At 48.4% G+C, this 27,453-nt stretch overlaps 1 protein-coding gene across 5 annotated transcripts in view; it reads right to left on the reverse strand.

The window, feature by feature from the left end:
- Positions 1-27,453, reverse strand: part of znf423 (zinc finger protein 423) — a 122,170-nt gene that overhangs the window by 36,322 nt on the left and 58,395 nt on the right. For 3 of the 5 annotated variants that reach the window (XM_028957602.1, XM_028957599.1, XM_028957598.1), the window contains one exon: positions 22,363-22,383. The exons of the other annotated variants lie outside the window; for them this stretch is intronic. In XM_028957602.1, coding sequence (XP_028813435.1) covers positions 22,363-22,383 — 21 coding nt within the window. The remainder of the gene's footprint in view (positions 1-22,362; positions 22,384-27,453) is intronic. 5 annotated transcript variants of the gene reach the window in all.

Consider the following 27,453-nt stretch of genomic DNA (forward strand, 5'->3'; position numbering starts at 1 on the left):
TTCAAAATGAACGGGAGCCACAAAGCACCAAAAAAAGAAAAGAAAAGAAAGCGAAATAAATCCTAATAACCAACCTCATCCCCCCATCCTGCGTCCCAGCGGATGAGAGAGGAGTGGGGGAACGGCCGCCCCTGTGCGCTTTCTGGATTAAAGCCAAGGGAAAGGGTGGGGGGGCGCATGGTGGTGGGTGGGGGGGTTCACGGAGAAGCCAGGCGGGAAGTCACATCTAAGCTCCCCACACTCCTCCACCAGAGAGAGGGATTTAAACTCCCACGGAGGTAGCGGGTGGGAGGGACAGGAGAGGAGCGAGCGAGCGAGGGAGGGAGAGAGAGAGCACTAAGAGGGATGGAGAATGCCATTAGTTGGGGGGTGGGGTGGGGTGAGGAGAGAAGCACACGGGTGATCCGTGGGCAGAGAGAATCATTAGTGTTTATCAGAGAGGGCCAGCAGTGCTCACACTCTGGTGGGGAGAAGTCTGTTCATTATAGCCCTGTTCTTCCCTTTCTTTTATTTCCCTGACACACACACACACACACACACACACACACACACATATACATACACTCCGTTTCTCTCTCTCTTTCTCACACACACACACACACACACAAAAAAAGAAGAAATAAACAAGTATTTTGTCACTAATTTCGAGATAAGTTCAGGCTTCTTCAAAAGGGTCCATGGTCAGTGGATGGAGACAGAGGGTCTTTATTTAACAGATAATAAAGACACTGAGCATAAATACAGCCACCTACTACAGGGCACACACACACACACACACACACACACACACACAGTTTCTGTGCCCAGCTGGACGATCTCCTCCAGCTCATATCAAAAGCCAGGGCTGTCAGCCGTTCGATTGGCCCAGCCGTCCCGCCGAGCGCAGCGCGGGGACAGGGAGGGGAGGGGCTAGGCAGCCGGCAGGACCAATCACGTCTTGGGAGAGATGACACCCCAACCCCTTTCACAGAGGGGACAGGAGGCTGGAACCACACACACATGCTTTTATCAAGGTTGGAGATGCCAATGGACACATGCACACACATAGTACAGACAGACATAAAAGATCTCACACACATTAATGTCTATTGTATTCGCACTGTGTACTGCTCACATGCCACAAAAAAGCCACACAGTCAGATCCAAAACAATGGGCCTACAAAACGCTGCACCATTCAACAAATGCAGAAAAGTATGTGTGTGAGTGTGTTGCAGACAATGGCGGCGTGCAGAATGCTGAGTGTGTTACAGACGCAGCTTCATGGAAGAGGCCATCTGCGTGACAGAGACTCATCCACTCCGACCACAGAGACCCAGCGGCTCCAGCCTGTTCAGCAGAGCCAATCCTCTAGTGGCTCAACTGTGTGTGTGTGTCCGAGTTTATGGGAACAAACAAAAAAGTGCCTTATACACAAAATGTGAGTCACATCTGTGTCTTATGTCCAATGCGTGTGTGTGTGAGTGTATAGCATAAATACAAACGCTATCAATAATGCCTTCCCACAATGCTCCTAGTGCCATCCATCCTTCTCCAAATCTGTTTATCTATACACACACACACACACACACACACACACACACACACACAAACACACACACTTGCAGTTTCTGGTGCCCCTTTGGCCACACAGGGTTTTGAGTGAGTCGTGGGGTTGCCAAGTGTGTGCAGCATTCGGGGGCACAGTGACCTGTCGCCCCTGGTGGCGCTGGGAAAGTTTGGGCTGGGTGACAGCTGCGTGGGCTCCTCCCTGCCTGCGCACGGCGGGGGACCCACCGTTCCCGATTCTGTGGCGGGGAGACGCTTTTAATCTAGCTGCAGGACTCCGCAGCTGCTGTAAGGCAGCCCAGAAAGAAAAAAAAAAAAAACTTCACTTCACTCCACGCGCTGTAACCCTTTACGCTACCCTGTCCCCGTCCCCTTCAGCATTTATCCTTCCCACTCTCTGACGGGGACGCGGAGTCACTCAGGCCACTGTCGGGTGGGCGGGACCAGAAAAATGGTGACATGAGTGTTGAGGGCGGGTGTGTCTGGCCACACCGTTTCCCGCTCATCTCTTTGGAGACCTTCGCTCGCTTTATTTTTAAATTTTGTGAATTTTGAAAGCTCGAGACCTCACCCATCAATCAAGTGGCTGAAGGCAGACTGCGGTTTAAATACACAGGAACATCCCGATCGTTGGGTAGATGGTCCAGTGTAAGTTGAAAAGTTTGAAAGGGTTAGATTGCAGTTTGATTAAGTATGTCAAGCCATTTTCCGCGACAATAATGCTCATATTGAGAAACAGATCTATATGACAATGAAGTTGACAAAAATCATGAAATCAGTGCTAACACTCATCACCAAAGAAACTATCACAATATATTGGCTCGTTGGGGCAGTGGTGGCCTAGCGGTTAAGGAAGCGGCCCCGTAATCAGAAGGTTGCCGGTTCGAATCCTGAGCCGCAAAGGTGCCACTGAGGTGCCACTGAGCAAAGCACCGTCCCCACACACTGCTCCCCGGGCGCTTGTCATGGCTGCCCACTGCTCACTCAGGGTGATGGGTTAAATGCAGAGGACAAATTTCACTGTGTGCACCGTGTGCTGTGTATCACGTGTGACAATCACTTCCCACTTGATTTGTTCTTTTTTTGTCCCACCCATCACAATCAAACACTTCTGTCTGTCGTGCTGCAAACTTAAAGCATCGATCAAAATTACTTTACAGAGCTGGGACGAAGAGAGCCAGAGCGAGACAGACACCTGTCGAGACGCTCTCCCTTACAAAATGGCGGCATCAGTCACGCGTCCACCGCCTCTATACCCGTCTAATCAGACAGGTAACGCTTCACCCTCTACTGGTTTACGCTGTAATTACCATAGTACTACAAACACACACACACCTCAACGGAGACCTCATCTCCTGACACACCCCTAAACGAAGGTAATACCCGTCCCTCAACGCACACACACACACACACACTGGTCCCCTCCTGCCACCTCATTCCCGGCCTCAAACTCAATTAGTAAATTAGTTCCACACGACTGGGCCGTAAACAGCGATGAGGGAGCAGATAAACACGCGCTCAGCACTCCATTAAGATTCACCTCCGATCCGCTCCGAGCCGGGGACCACGTCTCCACCCGCCTCGCCGGTGCGCAGACTTTCTTTTCTTTAAATATTGCTAGTGTGCCCAGGAAACAACGCAATTAAGCCCGAGAGAGGGGGAGCGGCGCAGAAAAACGGGAAAACGAGACGCCTGCGAGAGGACATCAGTCCACCGACACCAACTCCTCCCCGTCCTCCCTCACGTTACGGCCGTGTTGTAAATGTCTGCAAAGCGGGGCCGCCGCTAACAGACAGAACGCAGGCGGGCAGGCCTGGCAGGGTGCTGTCACCGAGGTAACTCACTAACTCACGGAATCGGGGAGGGGGGGGGCTCTGGACAGAAGGCACCGAGACGATAACGAGAGGAAACTTTTTAAAAGGATGAGCTGGGAAATGTGCTCGGCTGAACATCAAGTGCAGGCACATTTTACACACTCATGTGGGCAGGCAGCAGTGTTCACTCACACACACACACACACACACACACACACAGGAGTGTCCTGCATAGGAACCAGACAGACATGGGCTCCACAAAGGAAAGCAGAGCCACAGAAGCACGCAGGGGGGAGAGGGTTACGGTATTTTGACAAGGTTTTGAGAATTGAACAGTTTGTGATAACAGTGGTTAAAGCACTTAAGCTCCCGTAATTAGTGTGAGCGCCATGGCGACAGAAGATCTGCATTTATCTGGTGTCTCAGAGAACAGCGTGAGAGGGATAAACAGCACAAACAACCCTGCTACCAACCAGGCTTTTATACACAGACTTGCTCTTTAAATTGCCTACAGACACATTAACACACTCAAACCGCCATCACAGGGAGAAAAGTCGGGCGAAATTTCTAACGCTCGTCTGAAAGTCGGTGTGCTGAGGGGCCAGGGGGAGGAGTCCACCAAGCCCAATAACCAGCTACACATCTTTTCTACTAGTCCAATTAACTAAGAAAAGTGTAAGAAAAAGGTGTAAGAAAATATCGATACAGCAATATATCACGATATTTTACATGGTGATATTGTTTTGATACAGGGACATCAAATATCGATTTTTTTGTACACAAATTTAGCTCAACGGGTGATTTCTTTAATGAGGTCAGCATAGATGAGAATCAGTCTCCACTCCTGTAGGTGGCGTTGTACAGCTGGCATTTCAGCCAGAGTGAAGTTGCAAAACATGACAGACCAATAACAGCATCTTGTATTTCAGCTTGGTTTTTACCTCACAATATGTACAGTATCACAATTGATTGTGATATAATTGTATAGTATCGTATCGTGACATCCTTGCCAATACACATCCCTTAATACCAGGACATCAAAAAAAACTAAAACAATGCATATCCCAGTACCGGGGTTATAAACCAATATATCATACTGTATTGTGATTTTATTTGCAGCCACAAGTGGAAAACAATGGTAGCATTCAGAAGACACCGTCATGTGAAAAAGTGAAATACTTTCACTAAACAAGTTCACTGCACGCAAATATGTGATACATACCGTTATCAGAAATCTATGAACATAAACTACTAATTCAAAATCAATATTCAAAAACGACCAAACTATTCAACGTCATATCCCGAAGTCTACTAATCCCACTAATTTAACACCTCTACTAACAACTATACATGTCTGTCCTACAAGACACAAGTTCAGTTATACATCTGCAAATCCCACTAACAGACCACCTCTCCAACCTCAAACAGTCTGGCTAATCTTACTACTGTATACTAATCCCACTGTTGTCCTATTACCACATCTGTGCAATACACTAAATATACAGTTATCAATGCCAAACCCTGTCAACTTCCTGGGAACCTCCCACTAACTTCTACACAATTCTCAACCCATCTTACTTGGTCCCTTTTCCTCAAACCGCTCTGTCCTTTTCTGTTTACCACTTCTTCCGCCGTCCAACTTTCACCCACCGCTCCAGCTCTCGCTCATTCTCTTTGTCCATCCATCACCCTCGGTCTCAGGGGGGAATGTGGGATGGGGACCGGCCAATGAAGGGCCAAATATAAAGAGCTGCAGTTCTCTTACAGCATCGACCTCGCTCTTAATAACTCCCTCGTGAGTCCTCTCATACAGTACGTCTGCTCACCATCACACACACACGGACCTCGGCCCCTTGCGTCAGGGGAACAGCATGCTGCTCTCTGAGAGGACAGTATTGAGAGGGGGGGTTTACTGGAAGAAGGTTCGGAAAAACAGGAATCAGAAATCCTGAGGAGAGTGAGAGACCCCGAGAACAGAGGAGAGACGAGAAGAATGGAGACAATGAGGATGAAGTGGAGAGAGACAAGAAAGGAAAAAACCAGAGAAGAAGAGACAAATGAAAGTGAAAGTGAAGTGATTGTCACACGTGATACACAGCAGCACAGCAAATAGTGCACACAGTGAAATTTGTCCTCTGCATTTAACCCATCACCCTGAGTGAGCAGTGGGCAGCCATGACAGGCGCCTGGGGAGCAGTGTGTGGGGACGGTGCTTTGCTCAGTGGCACCTCAGTGGCACGAACCAGCAACCTCCTGATTACGGGGCCGCTTCCTTAACCGCCAGGCCACCACTGCCCCGCTGAAGTGAAAGTGAAAGAAAAAGCTTAAAGCCATAAAAACCCAACGTTTTAACTGGTATAAAAAGTTGTTTATGCAGATTTAAAATTCAACCATATAAACTCCTCGTGACAATTTTGAAAAGCTTGTTTGTTCATTTGTGCCAAGTCAGTCAAGACTGATCAATCTCTCTCATTGGGCCTTTAGCCCTAAAATGGTCACAGAATGAGAAAGACAATAACGGAGACGATAAGAAAGACGGTAACAAGCTGTTCGCTGAGAATGGAAGCAGGAAGAGGAGCGCAGGAGGACAGGAGTTTAGAGAGGTGCAGACCCAGGGACACGCTCCTCCACACACAGATCACACACCCTCGCTCAAGCAAGTAGTCGTCTCTATGGATACAAGTCATGGCTGACTAGGGCTCTGTGTGAGTGTGAGTGTGTGTGTGTGTGTGTGTGTGTGTGTGTGTGTGTGTGTGTGTGTGTGTGTGTGTATGCGCGTGTGGAGGGGGACCGCTGGAGAGCTGACAGGTGGAGAGTGAAGACGTGCCTGTGCTCCAGGATGTGAAGTGTCCTCAGATCTCGCCGCGCCTCGCCGGAGTCATTATGGCCTAATTAAGTGCATGGTTTGTAACACAACCAAGGCATTAAATTGAAACATTTCGCCCTTGTAAGCGGCGGATGATTATAATGCTAATGTGGTGGCTCTGCCCGAGGAGCGGCGCCGGGAAACCAGCCCTGTTTATTCATGCACTCTTTCCTGTGCCTCGGAACGCTGCTTGGGAACGCCGCCGCAGCCGCAGCCCTTGTACATTTGCGGCATCGTCCGCTGCTAATGAAGCATTAAAGAGCGCGCTCGGTAAACAACAGCTCTTTCATGTGTTAACAAATTCAAATCAAGGCAGTCACTGAGAGAGAGAGAGAGAGAGAGAGAGAGAGAGAGAGACCCTCTCTAAAAACATGTCTTCCTCTGCTGGTATTGAATCTGCAGTACACACACACACACACACACACACACACACACTCAGCACAATCCATGTGTGCTCGGGTTATGAGGAGTCTAGGGTTTAATTAGCAGGTAAACTTACTAATCGTCACATTAGAGGAAGAGAGGAGAGGAGAGCGGAGGCCATTAACGTTTCAGCGCCTCGTCAGTGGCCGTGCCCGGGAGGTGGGGGGGGGTGGCGGTGCGGGTCGGGAGGGTGCTGAAGGGCCTAAAGCTCCGCCCCCCTGCCTTCCGTTTTCCCCCAACGCGCTTCTTCACCCCCGCCTTGCCCTCGCTCTTAATTCTTTATCCATAAACCCTGAGGTCCCCGGGCGCCCGACGCATCTGAGCCCGCATTTGCGAGGCTTTTCAGACCTCGCCGGCTTATCTGGGATCAGTTGTGACCTTTATGATGCCGGTGAATAAGGTTAACATATGGGCACGGTGCGTCTGATCCGAGACCTGCCGTAATGCTCACAGGTTCCCCCCCTATTCCCATTCTGCCCACGAAAAACAAAAGTTGACCTAGGTGACAGCCATTCAGTCGACTTATACCCATAATTCCTGGTCGCGCGCTCGGTCCCTGTGTCCTCCGTCCCGCGCCTCCTCCTGCTGTAATTAAAGGTGTCCTTGACAGCGAGAGCGGCTGGTTTTCACACTTACAGACCAACCCATCACCCTTCTACATCAACAACTCTGTACAAGTCACCACCTCATCATGGACACACACACACACACACACACACACACACACACACCAGCAGACAGTCCTCTGAGGACACCATGGAGGTGCTGACGTCCAGCAGGAGACGGGCCGCGTGCTGAATAAAGGCCGATAAAGCCTTGACGAGTCTGCAGAGAGCTCATGTGGACAAAGCGCCTGAGCAGGAGGTGGGGAACCAGAAAGAAGAACTTCCTGCTTCATTAGAGAGCTTTCATGTGTGACTGCGGAGAAGTTGTTACCTTCATCACATTAACAGAGGAAAAAAGAAAGCAAAAAAAAAAACAAAAAAAAAAAACACACACACAGTCACACATCTTTCCTTTTCTTCACAGGTTGAAATCTGTCCTTTGCTGCACTCTGTTGTGTCTTTGCTCTCCAGGTTGAAAAAGTTTGGTATTTATGAGCTAATTGTTATAATCACTTTAGTTCATCTGAAGTGTACTTACTGATGTTATTTTTAGGTTATGTATAATTAGAGCAGATGTCTCATAAGCACTCAGACCTGCGCAACAGTGATTATTATTTTATTTTGACATTTATTAGTGTCTTTTTTTTGCACAATATTAATATGTCTGTTGTCATGTATGAAAAACTAGGCAATTAAAACTAGGCACGTAAAATATTTAGAATTTATATTATGGGAAATGATTCATGCCCAAGGCAGCAACATGTTTGATTGAATAAGAATACATTTTTCATAGACCTGTAAAAGAATTTAATTTTTATCAAAATATAGCCTATATAATGAGTTGAATTAATATTTCGATCCGACTGGACACCATGCAGTTATGTGAATGTCCTGCATTGTGCTCCTATATCCTACTGAGCCCACACTCAGATTTTCAAATGTTATTCAATTAAAATCTGCTCTTTCAGAATTATATTATAAATAAAACATTACAAATGTTTCAAAATCAAATGTTTGTTTTCTAATAGTTTCTATACTGTCATGATCCCTGTGTTTAGCCACAAAGGCTCAAACTATTGGTTGCAGCATAATACACGATTCACATATACTCTGCATGGCAGAAAAGGTTCTGGGAGAGCTACTATTTTGACAATAATTTAGAAATAGCAGGAAATTAAACTGTAGTACAGGGCTCCGTGACACAATGACATAAGTCAAGATGCCAAATGGCATTATTCCAACTGATTTTAAGAGAAAGAAAGTGAAAGTGAAGTGATTGTCATTTTAAAATCACAGCACAGTCCACATGGTGACACATGAAATGTGCCCTCTGCTTTTAACCTTCACCCTTGGTGTGCAGTTGGCAGCCATGACAGGCGCCCGGGTACGTAACCTTCCGGGTACGGAGCCATCTCCTTACCCGCTAGGCAACCGGTCATACACGTGCTGTTGCAGAATGAACATGATAATGCAGAACTACCTGTAAACCAAGGTTGCCAGATTTGGACACCGCAGTTAAAGTGTCTGGTCGTGATCAAAGCGAAGGTCCTGGGAACTCCGGTCCTCTAGGCTTGGGTCAACATGCCAGGTGTGACCAGAGAGGCCCAAATGTTCTGGCTTGCCAGTCCAACCCACTCAGCTACTTCCACCTCTGTCAGCTCATACCATCGGTGCCAACTGTCTTTGTGCCAACAGAGCCAACTGCGCCTTTCTGTCTATGAGTTTCCAATTAACAGAAGCATCGTTTCAGTGTTGTGTGATCAAGCCAGTTACTGAAACCATGGAAATGCTGAAACCGGCGCGTGAGAGGGTTTTAGTGTGTGTGTGTGTGTGTGTGTGTGTGTGTCCGTCCAGGTGCTGAGACCACAGTGTCTGTTCTGGGACCGCACAGCCCCTCGCTTCCCGCCGCCATGCGCTAACGAGCAGCGCGCACGCACACACCATCGATCCGGCGGCCTGTGTGTGTGAGCAGGGGATTCGTGCTCCACCCAGATCTCCAGGGCACCCTGCCTCGGGGCATAAACCCCAGCACCTTCAATCAAACCTTTCAGCGCTCATCTGCATCCTCCCCCGAGGGCGCGCACCAGCGACGCCCCGCCCGACTGAAGAGCGGTTTCCTCAGATTACTGCAACGCGCGCGCTCCCTCCTTCCCTCCCAACCATGCGCTAGCGTTAGCACCAGCCCCAACCTCCTTCCCCGCACACACGCGCCCCCAAACCCCACCTGGTCCAGGCCCAACAAGCACAGCGCCCCCCTCCGCCCGTCGCCACAGCGTGTGAGCAGGATTAATTACCTCAGGAAACATCGGAACATCTGGTGGAGTGTCAGGCCTGCCGGGGGAGCGCGCTCAGTGGCCTCTCCGGAGGTGGCAAGGTGCGGGATAAAATAAGAACCGCGGCGTCTGGAACAACCTGCAGCCTTGTGGCTGTGAGAGTAGTGTGTGTCTGTGTGTGTGTTTCTGTGTGTGTGTGTGTGTGTGTGTGAGGGAGAGGGACACACAAACACAGCAGCGACCAACAGACCGAAAACAGCATGGGAAGGAGTCTGGGAACAAAACCATGCTTCTCAGGTAGACCACACTTGTTTGCATTTTAAGTACGCTGACGAGTGCAGGAGTCCATATCTGCGCTCTGTATTGACGGGACTTTGCACTGGGACAAGCACCGACGGCTGTAAATAATCGCAAAAAAAAATGCACTAAAATGCACTGGTACTAGACAAATACAGTATCGCTTTTACATTTTTTGTCTAGACTAAGAATGTCAGACATGTTTTCAGTAGAAATTCAGTAGATTCAGTACATAAAATGACATTATGTATAAATCCATAAAGCACCATGAGCATATGGGCCAAAAGTACCCTGAAAATAATGGATCTTGTAAAATATTGTCCTTTATGGATCTATAATGATAATTATTGGACAATTACAAGCACAATATTGGTATGCGCAGTATGTTGTTTAAAAAAAAAAAAAAAAAAAAAGCATGCCTGCATGAAGTCTGCATGTGCACGTGTGCATGCAGCGAATGGGTGTGCAAGAGCACCCAATGACCCTGTGTGTGTATGTGTGTGTGTGCTCCAGGTAAAAAGCAGCACACGAGAGGAAAAGGCGTGGGCTGCGGCTTTATGTTTTCTGTAATTAAAACAGCATTAGGCTATTTGTTTCCTCTCCCCGTGCGTAGCTGATTGGGCTTGGGGGAATGCGGGACTCGCAAAGCAGAGAAGGAGCACAATTACACGCCATCAGTAGACAACATTAACTCGCTAATAGGGACACAGCAATAAAACTTTATTATTATGGGAGGAGATTATCGCCTGGTTTAAGCTAACATTTATAATACTTGGCTTTGCGTGGAGCCAGGGAGGGTTTGGGGCGGAAGGGTCGGCCCTTAATACGACTGGGGTGGGGGGGGTAGTATCATCTTCACTCATTTCTTTTTTTTTTTTTTCTTGTTTTCTGGGCTACAGAGACGTGGGAAGGGATCCTAGAGAGGGCGTCAGTCATTAGACGTCTTCCTGCCGTTCCATTATCCTCGGCACTAAAGTTCTGCCCGTCTCGATGAAGACGGCCAACCTTCACCCGCACTGCGAACGCCCGTAGCAAAGACTGATGGTGCGGACTGGAACGGAGGAGCGCCCGACCCAAATACGGGCTCTGGACCGGGACGCCTCGCGGCCCACGGGGACCCACCGCTCGCTCACTCAGTAACAACAAACATTTAGTCAACGTGCTGCCGTTGTCCACGCCTGCTATAACCGCCCAGCCTTGGGTTTGCGGCGGCCTGCTACAGTCTGCCACGTCTTTTTATTATCCTTCCCACTCAACCCCCGAGCAGGTGGCGGATTTACACGCGCACAAGGCACAAATGTTGGGTTTTTAGTCAGTTTGGTGACTTCAGTACTGGAGGCCCGTTTGAAGGCCAGCTAAAGATAGATTATGCGTTTTTTTTTATTTCCTCACGTTCAGCCATTCTATAATCTTCCTCGAAGTTAGCAGATAGGCAGCGTCTTGCTAGCCACCAGGTATTTTGGGGAGGAGGACCCCGCCACAGCTCTTCCACAGTGTAACATGTTCAGCAGAAATGCCCACGTGAGAACGTACCACCTGATGATCGGAGATGCGGCGGCACCGCGGCAGACGGACCAGACACCGCTCCATTGTCAACAGACTGTACGGGAGTGTGTGTTCAAAAGACCAAAGTCAAGCGGCAGAAAGCAGCACTTGCGGGAGGAGCGAGGCGAGGTGAAACAGACAGGGTGGCTGGGTGAGGAGGGTGATTTGGGGTTTTTTTCCCCCCTCAAAGAAGATAAGACAGGAGAAAAGGAAGTGAATCCAGAAGAGGAGGGGGGTTGAGAGGAAGAGAGAAAGACTCCCTTCTTTATGAATTCTCCCCACGTTGGGGAGGATAAATTATTCAGGGCCCACAGAGACAACCGGCTCGATGTGTAATGAGGAGGACACGCATTGATACCAAATATTGCTGTTGGGAAACTATCGATTGGAGAGCTATTTGTCCGAATTTGAGTCTGGAAGAGAAGGCTGTCAGCAGGTTTTAATGTGATTGACACGTACGCATGATGCCCTATTACCCACCCCCCTCCCTTGAAGTTGCAGAGCCTTCCTTGGTGATGAAACTGGAACGTTACTTGCATCGGTCTGATGCTAATCGGAACGCCACGCTGGAGTCGAGTGAGTTGGGACATGGTTTTTCGAGGCTAATGTGCAATCTAGCATCGCATTAGGAACCAGTGTCGGATGTCGCATGGAAAGCAGCTAAGAACCAGCACTGTTTTTTTTTTTTTAAATCGCACCGGCGGCTGGTGGTCCGGCTCGTCAGACGGGCCTGGCATGGTAAACTCAACAGTAGTTGCACTGTACACACACGCTGTCAGTGTCTCGGCTCGTTCAAACGAATGTAACGTTTCCCCTAAATACCTACACCCCGTTAATATTCATCTAACCTTCGGACAACCCTTCAATCAACACAACATTATGCAACGAAAATACGAAACAGGCCTGAATAAAATAGAGCCCACACAGTGCCGAGGGTGTCCTGGGGTGTGTGGCGTCGGGACTTTGGTCTCCGCAGCTCTCCGCAGTCTCGGCGCCAGAGCTGGAGACGCTAATAACCCGGCACTCACACACACTGACACCTTTCCCCTCCAGTGCACACACAGCACCACAATTACTACATCACTTCGAATCAGAGACGGAAAGAAGGAAAAAACTCCTCTCAACCAGTACTACAATTAAAGTCCCCGAGACAGTCGGCGAGGAGAAGGCAGCACTGCGGAAAACTGCCACCACATCTGGAAACGCCAAGGGGGAAATAAATAAACAAATTACTTATGCGGTAATTTTACAAGATCCTTGCCAATATAAGAAGTACAAAAGGACCATATTTTAGAAATCGTGATGATCAGGAATATAAATGACTAGAAACATAGAGTGGAAGCTGCATAGTGGGTAACTAGAAGAACCAGGTTCAAACCCCACTTACTATCATTGTGTCCCTGAGCAAGACAGTTAACCCTGAGTGTCTCCAGGGGGACTGTCCCTGTCACTACTGATTGATTGTCGCTCTGGATAAGGGCGTCTGATAAATGCTGTAAATGTAAAATGTAAATGTAAATGTACAAAAAATACAGAAATAAACTATTCATGTATCAGTAAAAAAAAAAAAAAAAGTGCAACATGAAACCATATTTGGTCTGCTCAAGTTCCGCCAGCTGTCAATGCTTCTGACATAACAAACTCGTGTTTCACTGCATCAGTAAAAAAAGTTATTCTGTTGGAGTAATTCTATTGTACCAAGATGACAGTGTTTTATTGACCGAGGGACTTTCAGGTTAATCCCGGCGAAGGGCGTCTAGAACCAGAGGCCGTCTCTCAAGCTGGAGCTGTGGGGTGTGTGTCTGCTGTGTGTACAGCCGGTTGTGCGGGAATCTGGGCCTCTGCTTAAGAGCGCGTTCTTCGGGGAATGATCAAACGCTTCGGGAGAGGCAGCGGGGGGGCGGGGCACGGGGGGCCTGCGGCTTTAAGAAGTCAAATTACCTCGGAGAGCCGCAGTGATCATTTCGGAGCACACCCACATGCCGCACGCGCATTAATTGTGCACTCACCCTCGTATTAGCCCAGAGAGCACAGCACACAACACACACACACACACACCTACGAGTCAAAAGCACATTAATACAAAGGCTAAAGGAAACGGCAGGCCGAAGAGTTCAAACACAACACACACCATCCTCAACGCCAAAGCCACGAAACACAAAAACACACGTATGCACACGCGCACACACACACACACACACACACACACACAGAGATGGGTACTCTTGCGGGTCTCTAATGAAGCCCCAGTTGTGACGGCGCGGGGGCGCGCCGAGCTCCGGCGGGATAATTACGCGGCTCCCTCGCAGCTGAGTTTGGCAGATGCAGAGGAGGCGGCGTGCGGCGCAGAGCTCGCCGCAACGAGCGACGGGGAGCGGAGGTGGGATTCGGCAGGACCCCGCCATCCACCATTAGCAGGTTGGCACCGTCACAAATGAGTGTTTTTCACCAGGGCCCGGGAAGGCTGTGAAATTCCAATGAATTCTTTCACTCCGTCTCAACTCCAGAGACGGAGCGGCGAGAGAGGTAGGGAAACGAAAACAAACCTGGGAGGAAACGGGAAGAAGACGAGAACAGGGCGGGGGGGGAGGAGGTAAAGAAAGAGAAAAAGGTTCACGCCGCCATGACCGGATTTGTCACCTCTCTCGGCTCAGGGAGCTTGGAGCGCGGCACCATGGGAAATTACCAAATCAGAATGCATTGATTTTTTTTTTTTCTTTTTCAGGGGAAAAAGAGAAAGAGAGCAAAAGGGAGGGAGAAAAATAAAGAGCCGGAGAAGGAGAGAAAACTGACATGGCTGAGAATTGGGGAGAAGGTTGTTCTATAGCAGGAGACCTTTTGTGTCGATGCAAGCGGCGCCGCACTTTTGTTTTATAAAGGGGTGCTATTGTGCCGCATTCCGAGAGGAGATACGACAGACAAATAAACTATTCCGCCTCCATTTCTCGCACGCGTCATGTTTCCAAATAATCTGATCGGTGTGTTCCTCTAAATTCAATCTTTTAACCATGATCTGAATGAACGCTCAATTCTGATTGGCTGGTGGGCGCATCTTAAAAACTGCTGTCGACATTATACATTAATAACACTAAGTTAGCTGAACGTAAACTGAAAAAGAGGCAGGTCTGGCCCAAGAAGTGCCCAATCTATCTTACCAACAAATAACAAATGAAAAGATGTTAATGGAATTATGCAATTAGAGGCATAACCATCTCCGATTAATTCTACAGACACCACGGCATGAATGTGCGGCATAAAAAAACAAATACCGTCATTAGACCATTTGGAACCTCGCACCCTGTTTTTCTAACACGGTGGTTTTCTCCTCCGACCAGACATCATGGAGCACGACATGCCTCATCTGATCAATACGTGGGAGTTTGTACAAAATTCATGGTATTTTTGGTTGAGATGGACAAAGAGGCCTTGAAGAACATAAACGCGTAGGTGTGCGTCCGAGTCGTGCGCGGTTATCTCTCTCTGCGCCTGATGCTAAATGATCGATTTCAAGGTGACCCCCTTCCTGAATTACGGCGAGTGTTTTCCGCGCGCCGCTCCAGCCCGGTCCCAGTAATTAACACCGGCTCCTAATGAAGTCCAGCTGCTCACCACACACTCCCAGCCCCGTGCCAAAATCCAGGAGAGCCCCCATCAGGAGGCGGCGCCGCGTCCCTCGTCCTCGGGCCCATCCCTCTCTCCCTCCTTCTCTCGAAGGTCAGCCTCCCTCCATCAGCCCTCTGCTCTGGCCATTCCCGCATCCATCCCTCCATCTCTCATTACGTCCCCGCTGACCCCCTTCCCTTCCTTCCCCTCCTCTCTTTCAATCCGTCTCGCTGCCGCCCGCCTGCCAAATTTCCTCCATATCCCTGATCCCTCATCTTCATCCCTCCGCTGCCGTGCTCTCTCTCAACATCTCACCGTTAAAGGGGAGGGGGCCGATACAAGCCGAGATGCTGAATAACCAATCACAACACAATGTCGCCAGATTATGCCAATCAAGTGGCGTGTGTTTTTTTACTACCGCGTTTCGGCAGAAGACAGGCAGGGGGCCGAGTTGCCACCGGGGCTCGGCGCGTGACGAGGACAGAGAACCGCCATTAAAAACACACACAGGAGTGACCGGCGCAGGTGGGGCGCCGTTCGGCGGCTGAGAGAGCCATTGTCCCCACCGCAGAAAAGGACTTCCGGCGAAGAAACGAGTGCGGTGGGAGCCAATTAAAACAACAGGCAAATCATTTACTCGCCTCACACGCGCCGAACAATAATCAGTGCCGAGCGACTTTAATCCAGAAAGAACCTCTTGAACTTCTCTCTCCGGTGACCCGCTGAACCCCTTCAGTCACCGGTTCTCCTAATGTGATCTCGGTCTGCCTCGATTTCCTTCCCTTCCTGTCTCTCAGCAGGACAAAGTCCTCGTTTCCGGACACCTCACACCCTTTTCCTTCTTTGTCCAGGGTTCTGATTCGGCAAAGTGGCAAGGTCTCCCACACACAGAGAGATACACACTCTGAGGGGGCCAGCCGTGCCACTCGGGGATCTCAGCAGGCTGCTCTGTAGGAGATGCTTGATGAGACCGAGTCATTGTAGGTGGGAGAAGCGTAACCAGCCGACCCGCAGGGTCAGAAGTCCAACATCTGTCACCCCCGAGAAGCACTTCATACTCAGTCCTACTGAGGAAGAAAATGTAATTGAAGTGTAATGTATAACAACACATACTCATACAAGTTGGTGTGAAACTAGCGTAATGGGAAAGACACTTGCCTACAAACCACACTTACTACCATTGTGTCCCTGAGCAAGACACTTAATCCTGAGTGTCTCCAGGGGGACTGTCCCTGTAACTACTGACTGTAAGTCACTTTGGATAAAGGTGTCTTATGATTGCCATAAATGTCATGTTAATACAACTATAGGTGGCAGTGGTGGCCTAGTGGTTAAGGAAGTGGATCCGCAATTGGAAGGTTGTGGGTTCGAATCCTGATCCCCCAAGGTGCCACTGAGGTGCCACTGAGCAAAGCACCGTCCCCCCACACAGTGCTCCCTCGGCCCCTGTCATGGCCGCCCACTGCTCTCCAAGGGTGATGGTTAAAAGCAGAGGACACATTTTGTTCTGTCACCGTGTGCTGTGCTGCAGTGTATCACTTCACTTTCATTTCACTTTCACTAGTGGAAGGTCAAAGGTGAACCAAGCAAAACTGTAACCTCTTGCCATTATCACAGCCGAGATTCACTGCGTCCTTTCCAGCAATTTCAAGTGCAAAGTGAACAACCATTAAATAACGTGACGCTACTTTACAGAAACGACAGTAATACAGTGTAGAATATTAAAAATAATGTTAGTGTTTCTTGGCACATCCTTGATGAAGGTGAGCAGCATGGCGTTTATTGTCTTTTTGTGTAAAAAGTGGAAAGAACTGTAGCGGTATGCATAAGCAAACAAAAATCTGGCCCCGCCCTCTCCACGCGCACACCTGGGTAACATTATTCAAAGCCGAAGACAAGCCGAGGGAGAGAAGGAGCCTTACAGTCGTGTTAAGGTCACAAAGTCACTAAGCCGTCACACTCTCGCTTTATAAGCTTCCCCGTCTTTTTATGCACCCCCTGTTCATCCCAGTCGGTCGTAACTTGCTCGGCTCCCCATCTTCTTTCATCTTTTCATTTCCTCCTTCAGGAATGGTGTGATTTATAGCGAGAGTGCGATCCCCCTCCCCCCCTCTCCCCGCAGCGTCACACGGGCTGCGGTTCCTCCAGCAGCTGCGACAGATGCCGCCGTCACCAGAGAAAATAAATTCGGAATACTTAACGAATTAAGCGAGGAGCTAATTGTGGCTGGCCTGCGTTCATTATGCGCAGAAAGCCACGCGGCTTGTTTGTCTTTTAACAATTATGGCGTGGAGACGAAGGGAGGGACAGACGAGAGAGGGGGGGTGGACGAGTGGAGGCGGGGGGGGGGCTCCCATAATCCTCCCAGCATCCCTGGCAGCTGGCTCAGCCACACCTGGGCAGGTTCAGGACAGGAGGACTGGAGAAGGCCAGGTGCAGCGCTGGCACTCGAACACAGCCGTACCTGGACACACACACGTGTGTGTGTGGAGACACAAAAACACACACACTTGCGCGCCATCCTAATGCCACAAAGAGACTCCTCAGTTTCATCAGAGTTAAGAACTGGATCTGGAGAGTTAAGAGTGTCACAACGAGGTCACCAAGTGCAGACGTGACAGGGGAAGCTTGCACACTCACACACAGAGGCCCCTGATCCACGCCGGCGCGGCACCTTTTGGAGGGGGTCTCCCCCTGTGCTGTTCTCTTATAGATCTCCAAACAGCTTGTAATTACTTTTAATAAACAGCATAAGAAGCAAACCAAGCGCAAACGCAGAGAAATGAGCTCTCATGGGAGCAGGCGGCACTCAGCCTTGCAAACAAACATTTCACCAACATTCAAGATTTTCCCTCTCTCTCTCTCTCTCTCCCCCATTACATCGTGTCACTCTCGGTGGGCACAACGAGGGAGGAAAGACGGAGAGAAAAAGTGGGGGAGAGAAGAAAGACGGTGGCTTTAAACTCGAGGTTCTGGCTTTGTTCGTGAGATCCCTGTCGCACCACGTTGGTCAGCAGCCTACTGGTCAACAAGTGTCGGTTCTCAAGCGCGGTACGAATCCCGATGCTTAAATGTGCCCCCACCCCCCTCCAATTAGTGAAGGGAAGCGCCTTCGGGTAAATGAATGTAAATGTGGGCTAGTGGCCAGTACAGACGCTGAACTGGGGTCACCGGCTGATCTGGGCGTCGCTGCCTGAGCTTCTTTTAAATGTGACCCGCCGACACCCTTTTGTGTGCCCGCCCCCCCGCGCACCCCCCCTCTACAGCACCCTGCCCCCATCTGTAGTTCTGCACGGCCGTCTCCAGGTGGTGTGTGATGGGCGTGAGGGACCCTCATCTGTTCCCATGATCACCACGATCACACACACACACACACACACACACACTCAACAACTGCTTATCCACAAGGTAAAACACATTAAATGGACTGGGTCCATCAACACATAATGTTTTGCTTGACACATACAGACACACACACACACACACACACACACACACACGCTCTAAATAAATAAATAAAAAAAACAGCAGAGTGTCCGCCGCTCACTGGGATGAACCCTCATCCACATTATGCACACACACTGACTCCTAAAGCTTCTGTGTGCTGCTTCATTAAGCCCCCATCAAACCCGGGACCCCACACCAGCCGCCTCTCAACCTATCTGCTCCTCACCCCCGTTTATCATCGCCTCGTTTTTTTTTTTTTTTGGTTCTTCTCTCATTTTCATTCTGCTCCACTCCCAGTCTGTTCAATCCCTCTCTTTCTCATTCCTCCACCCTTTTCCTTTCTTCACCTCTTCTGTGTTTTCCTCCTCCAGCAGATCTCACTCCTCTGTTTCTCCTGTGCGGTGGGGAGCCACGGGCAGCTAAACACCCACATCACCGCCGCGCCCGGATCCCTACGACGGCACAGCGGAACGCACCGCCGAGGCTGGAACGCGGCGCACGCGCGCATGGCGGGTGTCTAATGTCGCAGTTTCCATCACAAGCCACACATGGTGGCGTTGCACACTCAACCACGCCACCTTCCAGCACTACAGCAACGTCTACAGCGCCGCTACACCTCTCCGTCACCATGTTAGGTCGGAGCACGTGTACACGTTTTTACTGTGTGTGTGTGTGTGTGTGTCAGCACAGCACATCTGCGTAGGGTCTCCAGGCGCAAGGCTGATTGTAATGAATAAGTAAGAATCAGGGTGCGACGCATCATTAGGTCCGCTCCCCGGGGACGGGTCAGAACCAGGTGAGCGCCCATGCCCCAGACCCAGTTAGGAGGGCTGCATGCAGAACAAAAACATGGGGGTGGGAGTGGAACAGATTGTACTGCGTGGTGTCTGTGTGTGTATGCATGCACAAATTTATGCACGTCGGTTAGTTGCAATATGGGTTATCCTCTACCAATGACATTTTTATGAACTATTTAATAATAGTAATAATAATAGTTTATGTCAGAGTGCATTTTGGGGGGTTTATTATTCGTTGAATGCCCTTGGATGCTTGTTATTAATTCATTACTACAAGAGACACACGTCACCCATAAGGTCACTTTAGTGAGTATTGTAAGAATGGACATCGCAGGAGCCTGTTTTTGCATTGCATAACAGATGTCTGCAGGGGGAAGTGTAACATTCCTGTGTCGATGGTTGAGGGTGAAGATTCGACACCCCGGTTTTTACATGCCTTTGTCCGACATCAACGTGCGAAGTATCAGCCGTCAGGACCGCCCACCCTCTTTGTCTTCACCAAATGGGAGGCACCGGGGGGCGTGACATCAGAAACAACAGGTTCTGATTGGTCAGTGACAACTTCCTGTAGGCCAGTGACAACTTCCTGTAGGCCAGTGACAACTTCCTGTAGGCCAGTGACAACTTCCTGTAGGCCAGGGGTATAAATGTCTGCACACATGTGGAAAAGGGGGCTCTGAGCTATCTTGCTCAGGGGGGTTTTTCCCTCAGAAGCCGGAAGGCTTCTGGGACTTTTATCTTCCCTTCTCTTTCTCTTCTCCCTCTTTACTCTTTCTTCTCATGTTTACTTTCTCTGTAACCTTGGTACCTTTTTACATTCAATATTCACATGTAACTACAATAATTATTTACCGGTGTTAATAAATTAGAAACTGTTCATTTTTAACCTCTGTTGTGCCATGCCTCTTTCTGCCAGGTAACATCAAATTGGAGTGGTTAAATACAGTGCTCTGTGTGGAGGGAGAAAGAGTTTTGTCTTCACACTCTATTCTCTTCTCCAACACCACATGGTCTTCATGTGGTCTCTTTTACAAATGGTGATCCCGACGTGATACCTTTGCTCGGATGTGGATCTGTGACCGTAAGTCTCTTTTATCTGAATTTTACTGCATAGGGAAGAATAGAATCTATGTGCTTTAATTTAAATAAAAAGGATCTACATATCCTAAAAGCCCGGGACCGTAGAAACCGAGGCATTTCTAAATCCAGATCCACTCCGACAAGGTATAAAATGAACATAGACTAATTACTGTATCACTTACAATGTGGCATGTAGATATGGCTGGCACAATAGATGAACCCACAAACCAAACTGTTAACCAGGATTTGTGACATTTTAGATTACTGGTATTACATTGAACATCATAAACCATGTCCCACGGTGAACAATTTGATAATAACTGATCAGGGATTGGAAATTGCACTGTTAAACTTAAATGTTTTTATTTTAAATTCATGTTCAGTATGATCAACATGTTTAGGATCAGAATTTAAATTTATGTGAAACTGTTTCTCTCTCTGAACACCTCAACAATGCCATAATCTCAAATAATAGCTTTTAGTGATAAAGGTGTAATTCTCTAATCACATGGCAACAAGCGGGATTTTATTTGTGTTTATTTTTCCGGCCACTGTTGTTGATTGAACTTCGTTAGCCGGTGCAAATCCGCAGAGTTATGAATTCCCTAATAAAGGTGTAATTCTCCAATCACATGGCAACAAGCGGGACTTTTTTATTTATTTATTTGTATTTATTTTCCCAGCCACTGTTGTTGATTAGACTTGATAAGCCGATGCAAATTCGCAGAGTTATGAATTCCCTGATATCATTTTAAGCCTCCCACTATATTTACATGTTTTTTGCATTACAGTATCTGATCATTGTTGTCATTTGTTTTCCTGGTTTGGTTTTAATGTACGATGAACACTGTTTTTCTACATGCACAATCTGTATGCAAACCTCATCACACTCCAGACAAAGAACCCAACCAAGTGTGAAAAGCCCTGGATCCAGTTGAATATTCTATGTATGCTGCTGTGTTTGATCTATGCCAAGAAGACAGGTTTCCCTACAAGGGTGACCTCAGATGCCTGAGGATCACAAAGGACACAGAACCACAACTATCGGCTGCATTTGAATTCCCAACTGACCAGGAAGCAAGCAGATACACAATCATGACCCAATTGTGATCCCCATGGACCCTGAATACTCGAGTGCCCCAGGGGATCAACCGGCCGTCTGTAAGAATGGACATCGCAGGAGCCTGTTTTTGCATTGCATAACAGATGTCTGCAGGGGGAAGTGTAACATTCCTGTGTCGATGGTTGAGGGTGAAGATTCGACACCCCGGTTTTTACATGCCTTTGTCCGACATCAACGTGCGAAGTATCAGCCGTCAGGACCGCCCACCCTCTTTGTCTTCACCAAATGGGAGGCACCGGGGGCGTGACATCAGAAACAACAGGTTCTGATTGGTCAGTGACAACTTCCTGTAGGCCAGTGACAACTTCCTGTAGGCCAGTGACAACTTCCTGTAGGCCAGTGACAACTTCCTGTAGGCCAGGGGTATAAATGTCTGCACACATGTGGAAAAGGGGGCTCTGAGCTATCTTGCTCAGGGGGGTTTTTCCCTCAGAAGCCGGAAGGCTTCTGGGACTTTTATCTTCCCTTCTCTTTCTCTTCTCCCTCTTTACTCTTTCTTCTCATGTTTACTTTCTCTGTAACCTTGGTACCTTTTTACATTCAATATTCACATGTAACTACAATAATTATTTACCGGTGTTAATAAATTAGAAACTGTTCATTTTTAACCTCTGTTGTGCCATGCCTCTTTCTGCCAGGTAACATCAAATTGGAGTGGTTAAATACAGTGCTCTGTGTGGAGGGAGAAAGAGTTTTGTCTTCACACTCTATTCTCTTCTCCAACACCACATGGTCTTCATGTGGTCTCTTTTACAGTATGCAAACACAAGAGTGTGTAAGTGTGATAGAGAGAGAGAGAGAAGAAAAAAAAAAAGAGATATAAAGAGAATCATGCAACCCCCCCGTCCCCCCGCCCGCCGAGCCCTCCTCGGTCTCTCTCATTGTGAGAGGAGCGGTGACTCGGGTCCCACCCACACAGCCAGCAGGAGAGCAGGGCACCAACCTTGCAGCAGGCCGGGCTCCTCTACCGTCCGAAAGGCAGGGGGGGAGGGGTGGAGAGAGAAGGCAGGGTGTTGGTTAGTCAGCAGCTCTACAATCACGAGGGGAGGAGGAGGAGGGGGTTAAAGGGTACAGGGGTCACACATCAGGTCAGATATCGGGCGTACGGACCGTTCGGCTGGAGAGGGATGTTAGAATCTGGCCGTCTCCACCTGCCCACAGCAGTGCCAGGACGGCGTCAGAGCCAACGAGAGGTCGAATCTAGAGATTCTGCTAAATCATGCTGGAAGACTGGAGAAGGCCAAGAGGAGTTCAAAAAAAAAATTTTTTTTTTAAATTATGAAAATAAACAAACAAATAAATAAAGTGCAAGGGAAGAGAGACGGCTGTAGAGAGGGGGTGTGCGGGGGGCTGAGTGCAGCTCAATCCCCTAATAAAGCAGATGAAAACGAGGTTAAACACAATATGCTAATTGAAATGTGTTGGCTGATTAAGGGCGATTGAGAGGAGAGTGGGCGTGCTGTGAGTTCTGTGCACCGGTGATTAGTACGGCATTAGTGCCTGCATGCTTTTCCGTAGGACGTGGCAGAGCGAAACGTGGAGAGTTCGCCGTGTGTGTGTGTGTGTGTCTCTGTGTTTAAGGAGGGAGAAAGAGTATGTGTTTGTGCTTTAAGTGCTTCACAAATTTTTTGTCTCGATATACTATTTACATGCCGCTGCTGCTGCCCACTTGAAGAACCAAAATCAATACACTATATAATTATAAACACACACACACACACACACACACACACACACACACACCAGAGTGCAGCTGCTTTCCAGTGTTAAATGAAGCCGGGGTCACATGATATTTGTCAAAAGTCCCTCTAAGATTCAGCAGGCAGCTCCCCCTTCATCCTCTCCAGTCTTCAACTGTGATGCTGCTACTGAGCCTCGCCTGCTTCACACACACTGTGTGTGTGTGTGTGTGTGTGTGTGTGTGTGTCTCTCTCTCTCTCTCAGAGGAACACACTTACTCTAGTCTTTCTTCAGGCTTTATTGTTTTCTGCTGTGCAGCTGCAGACCCACAGGGTGCTCCCTGCAGGTGTGTGTGTGTGTGTGTGTGTCTGTGTGTGTCTTTGCACACGCACCCATGCAGAGCACCACTTCTTTCTCCTGCCAGCAGGAGGTAGTGCAGAGCAGGGGTGAGACCTCCCAGAGTGCAACGCTAAATGGAGTCTAAAATTAAAAACTAAGCATGCAGACACTTGTGAACACACACACACGCACACAAAGAGAGACGCACACAGTTGTGGGACCTCGAGGGAAGGCAGCTTGGCACCCTCCCTCACCTCCTCACAATCTGAAACTCCTTCCACACACCTCAGAAGGCAGCCTTACAGGCACCTGTAAAATGTAATAACGCACTTTTTAACACTGGCAATGTCTGAATCTGTTTTTCTTTACAAAATAAAAGCCCTTTGAGGTCAAGGTGATAAAAAAGTAACTCTTTATAACACTTAATGTTGTTAATATCTAATATTTAATGAGATATTATTATGCTATTATACCGAATATGCATCAGTTATGTGCTGGTCTTATCCGATTTCCTTTCACACGGCTCTGATTCTGCTGTTTTCTCTCTCCCTCTAACAGCTCCCTCTCTCCCTCAAATTGTTTTCCCCCCACCTCCCCCCCTCTCCTGCTCTCTCTGGTAAAAGAGCCATCTCATCCCGTCCCTCGCTGGGTAAAGCGTCGGTTTGCTCAGGCACTCCCATAGTTCATAGTGGTTGCTCTGGATGGGGTGGAATATCATTATTGGTATTACTGTGATTATTCCTCTCTCTGCGCGGCCGAGATGGTGGCAGACGTCACTCACCGGCCTGGGTGGCGCTGGCTCCACGGCTGTGCCACGTCTATCTATATGCCAACTTGGGTCAAATGTGACATGTCGGTGTAAGAGGACAAATTTAATTAACATATTATCATTCTGCTCCACCTATATTTGAATGAACTACATGACCTACCTACATGTCCCGAAACCATTTCGGAAAACAACAAAATAACATGCGAAGTTTTAGAGGTGATTTATAATACAAAATCAAGAATGCTAAAAATTCTAAAGAACAGATGTGGAGGGCGACGTCCATCCTCGCATCTTCTTCCCACACTCATCCTATTAAGCGTGATCGTGTCTGACAGATGGATTTCGGGACAGTGCGGATGTCGGGTGTTACTCTGCGTAGGGCACAGGGAGAAACCGATCGCATTACGGCATTAGATTATACAGTGGGATGTCTCTCCGGTTCCCCACAAACAGCCCGTCCTCGAGGAGCCCCAGGAGTAACGTAATTCTGAACGCAACCTCACAGCTCTCTGGCTGATGACGGAGTTTTATTCATTTTTCCATTACAGCATTGAGAACTGGATGAGGTTAAGGTCTGGGGTGACTGAGCTTTGATTAGGCATTTTTTTTACTCAGGTATTTATCATAATGTTTAGCTGATTTTTTTTTTTCAAGCAGATCTTTAGCAAGTGTGGATTTGCATTTTTTATATGTCTAAATTTAGATAAATGCCACTGTTTAAACATGACAATGCACAGACTGTAAATTACAAAAAGCTATTCACTTTACCCATAGGATTTGTGCCATTCCCAAAGTCAAATAAGCATGTGTGTGTGGGTGTGTATGTGTGGAGGAGGGAAAAGAAAATGGTGCAGCAATCATACACACTCTTCTCTGGGCCGGAGAAAAGTGTAACGCAGCCCGAGCGCGGCCAGTCCGGTCCGCCCTGAATAATCAAAAGAGTTCAACCAGCAGTCAGTGGGAGAAGTGAAGCCATGTTGCTCCACCGCACCGCCTCCCTCAGCCCACCCACAGCGGAGCAATTCGTTTATAAAAATAAATGAATGACCCACGACCCGCTGTTCACTCCAATATCACTGCAATCGATCAATCAGCGTGAATGCGGTCCTCGCCGCGGAAATTAAAGCACAGGAACACAAGTTGAGGGCGGTGCACAGGTAGGCAGCGCTCAGGTAGACGGTAACGCAGTGATGGCACCTCCTGCAGGACGAGTGGAAGCAACGCTTGTTAAGGTGTGACTGCAAGGTGACAGGAGCTGAACAGAACGTGTGCGTGTGCGCAGGCGTGCAGGCAGACGCCGCAGTGTAAACTGACGGAGACGAGGTGTCACTGCAGTGTTAATAACGGCTGAAACGGGGAAGGGGTTTGGTGCATGATCACACCTCCCAAAACATCTGCACTCTTCTAATGTGTGGAAAACACAGGAAGGCTGTTTTCTGCTAATGGAAAGGGTGTTTGTAAGACTGACTGTGTGTGTGTGTGTGTGTGTGTGTAAGGAGGGGTGAGTCAGGTGTACTGTGTAAAACTCTGAAACCAAAGCAGTCCTGCAATGGAAGTTCCGACCTCGTCTGAAATTTCAAACCAAATTACACAACGTGGCGGTTACTTAACCCACATCCACACAGGAACCGCAAGCAATATTGAACCAAGTGTCACAAAACTTTCGGCTTTGTAATATTTTCAAATATCATCACTTGACAAAACGAGAATCCCATCCAGGCCGTGTTTCGGACTCACGCATGGTTTTGTCCTACTTTTTTGCAGAACCACAGTTTTACTTAGCAGTTTGGACAACATAACATAATGCATATATGTACTTTATATCCCACTGGACTCATAATGCACAGTATTCTTTTAGCATAATGATCTCCCCAAAGGTGTAATGTGATTTGTCACAGTTGTTCTTATTTGATGGAATGAGAGAGAACGCCTGAACTCCTAAAGGCCACAAAAACCCCTCAAGAACAGAAAAGTGGCCCCAAACAAAGACACCGATACCAGTGAGGCCAAAGCTCCTGGTCATTTTAATAAAGGTTGCATTCACCAAAAGCATTCAATTCACTACGTTCCCCCACCCGTGACAGATTTACCACAGAAAACCAATAGTCCGGATTTCCTAGCAGTAGACGCCGCAGCACGGCATGATGATTCCACTCTCCTTCTAAAAAAAGAAAAATCAAGGCATCGGAATAATCTTGGTAGTCGTATATCAAGGCCAGGAGATAGCGCTGCTTTTTAATGATTGTTTGGTAAGAGAGAGGAAATAAGGGAGGGCAGCCGCTGTTGCCGGCGCTCCTCTGTGATCTCGCTTCAATTTTCTCGCCGCTACAGCAAACGCCTGATAAAGGTTAATACTCTTCTCCGCTTTATTATTTAAAAAGACGTCATCCATCTTTGAAGAGGGGGGCGGACGAAAAAAAAAAAAAAAAAAAAAATTATAAAATAATAACAGCACTTAAAATAATCTGCCTCAATTCTATAATTAATCTCCTCCAGCTTTTCTGACAATTACGACGTTAATTAACCCAAAACTCCCTCCATGGCGGCTGCGAGAGGCCTGCGATCCTGCCTCGCCGCGCTCAGACGGCGCTATCTCTCCCCGCTGCTGCCTTTCAGCACACTGCACAGCGATGAAAGGCGAGGCGGCTCTGGTGGGGCCGGGCTGGATGCAGGGGGGCGCGGGGGGGTAAATGGGTGTTCAGCGCTGGCTCTCATTAGAAAAATGACGGAGCCGAATGGGTTTCGTAGTCAAATGGGAAGGTAATTATTAAAAGTAAATAAACGGGTAAAATCTGAAGTGGCTGTCAGCGCCTTTTCGATGCTTTCCCGCTTCCTGCTGTTCCAGGTTCTGCTAGACTCTCCACACAGTAGTAACCAGCGAACGGGGGGGGGACAGAATTAGATTTCAGGCATCGGCATCCTGGTTGGACAGGGTTGGCTGGCCGCTGTGGCGTGTAAGAGCGCCGGGGTTTGTTCTGCGCTGAGACTCGTTAATCTCCACTACAGTGTGCTGCAGCAGCAATTATTACTTAAAGAATAACACAAAGGCAAAGACGAGGAGGGGGGGAAAAAAAAAAAATATATATACACACACACACACACACACACACACACACACACACACATACAGAGGAAATATTGAATCGTGTTCGCACGGCCATATATAACTGCAGTGTACGCGTGACACGGAAGTCATTAAAACCACTTCCACACTGCCACATGAGGCAGACGGGCATTTTTAAGGCA

Source organism: Denticeps clupeoides, chromosome 17, assembly GCF_900700375.1.
Source record: "Denticeps clupeoides chromosome 17, fDenClu1.1, whole genome shotgun sequence".
In the NCBI taxonomy this organism is placed as follows: domain Eukaryota; kingdom Metazoa; phylum Chordata; class Actinopteri; order Clupeiformes; family Denticipitidae; genus Denticeps; species Denticeps clupeoides.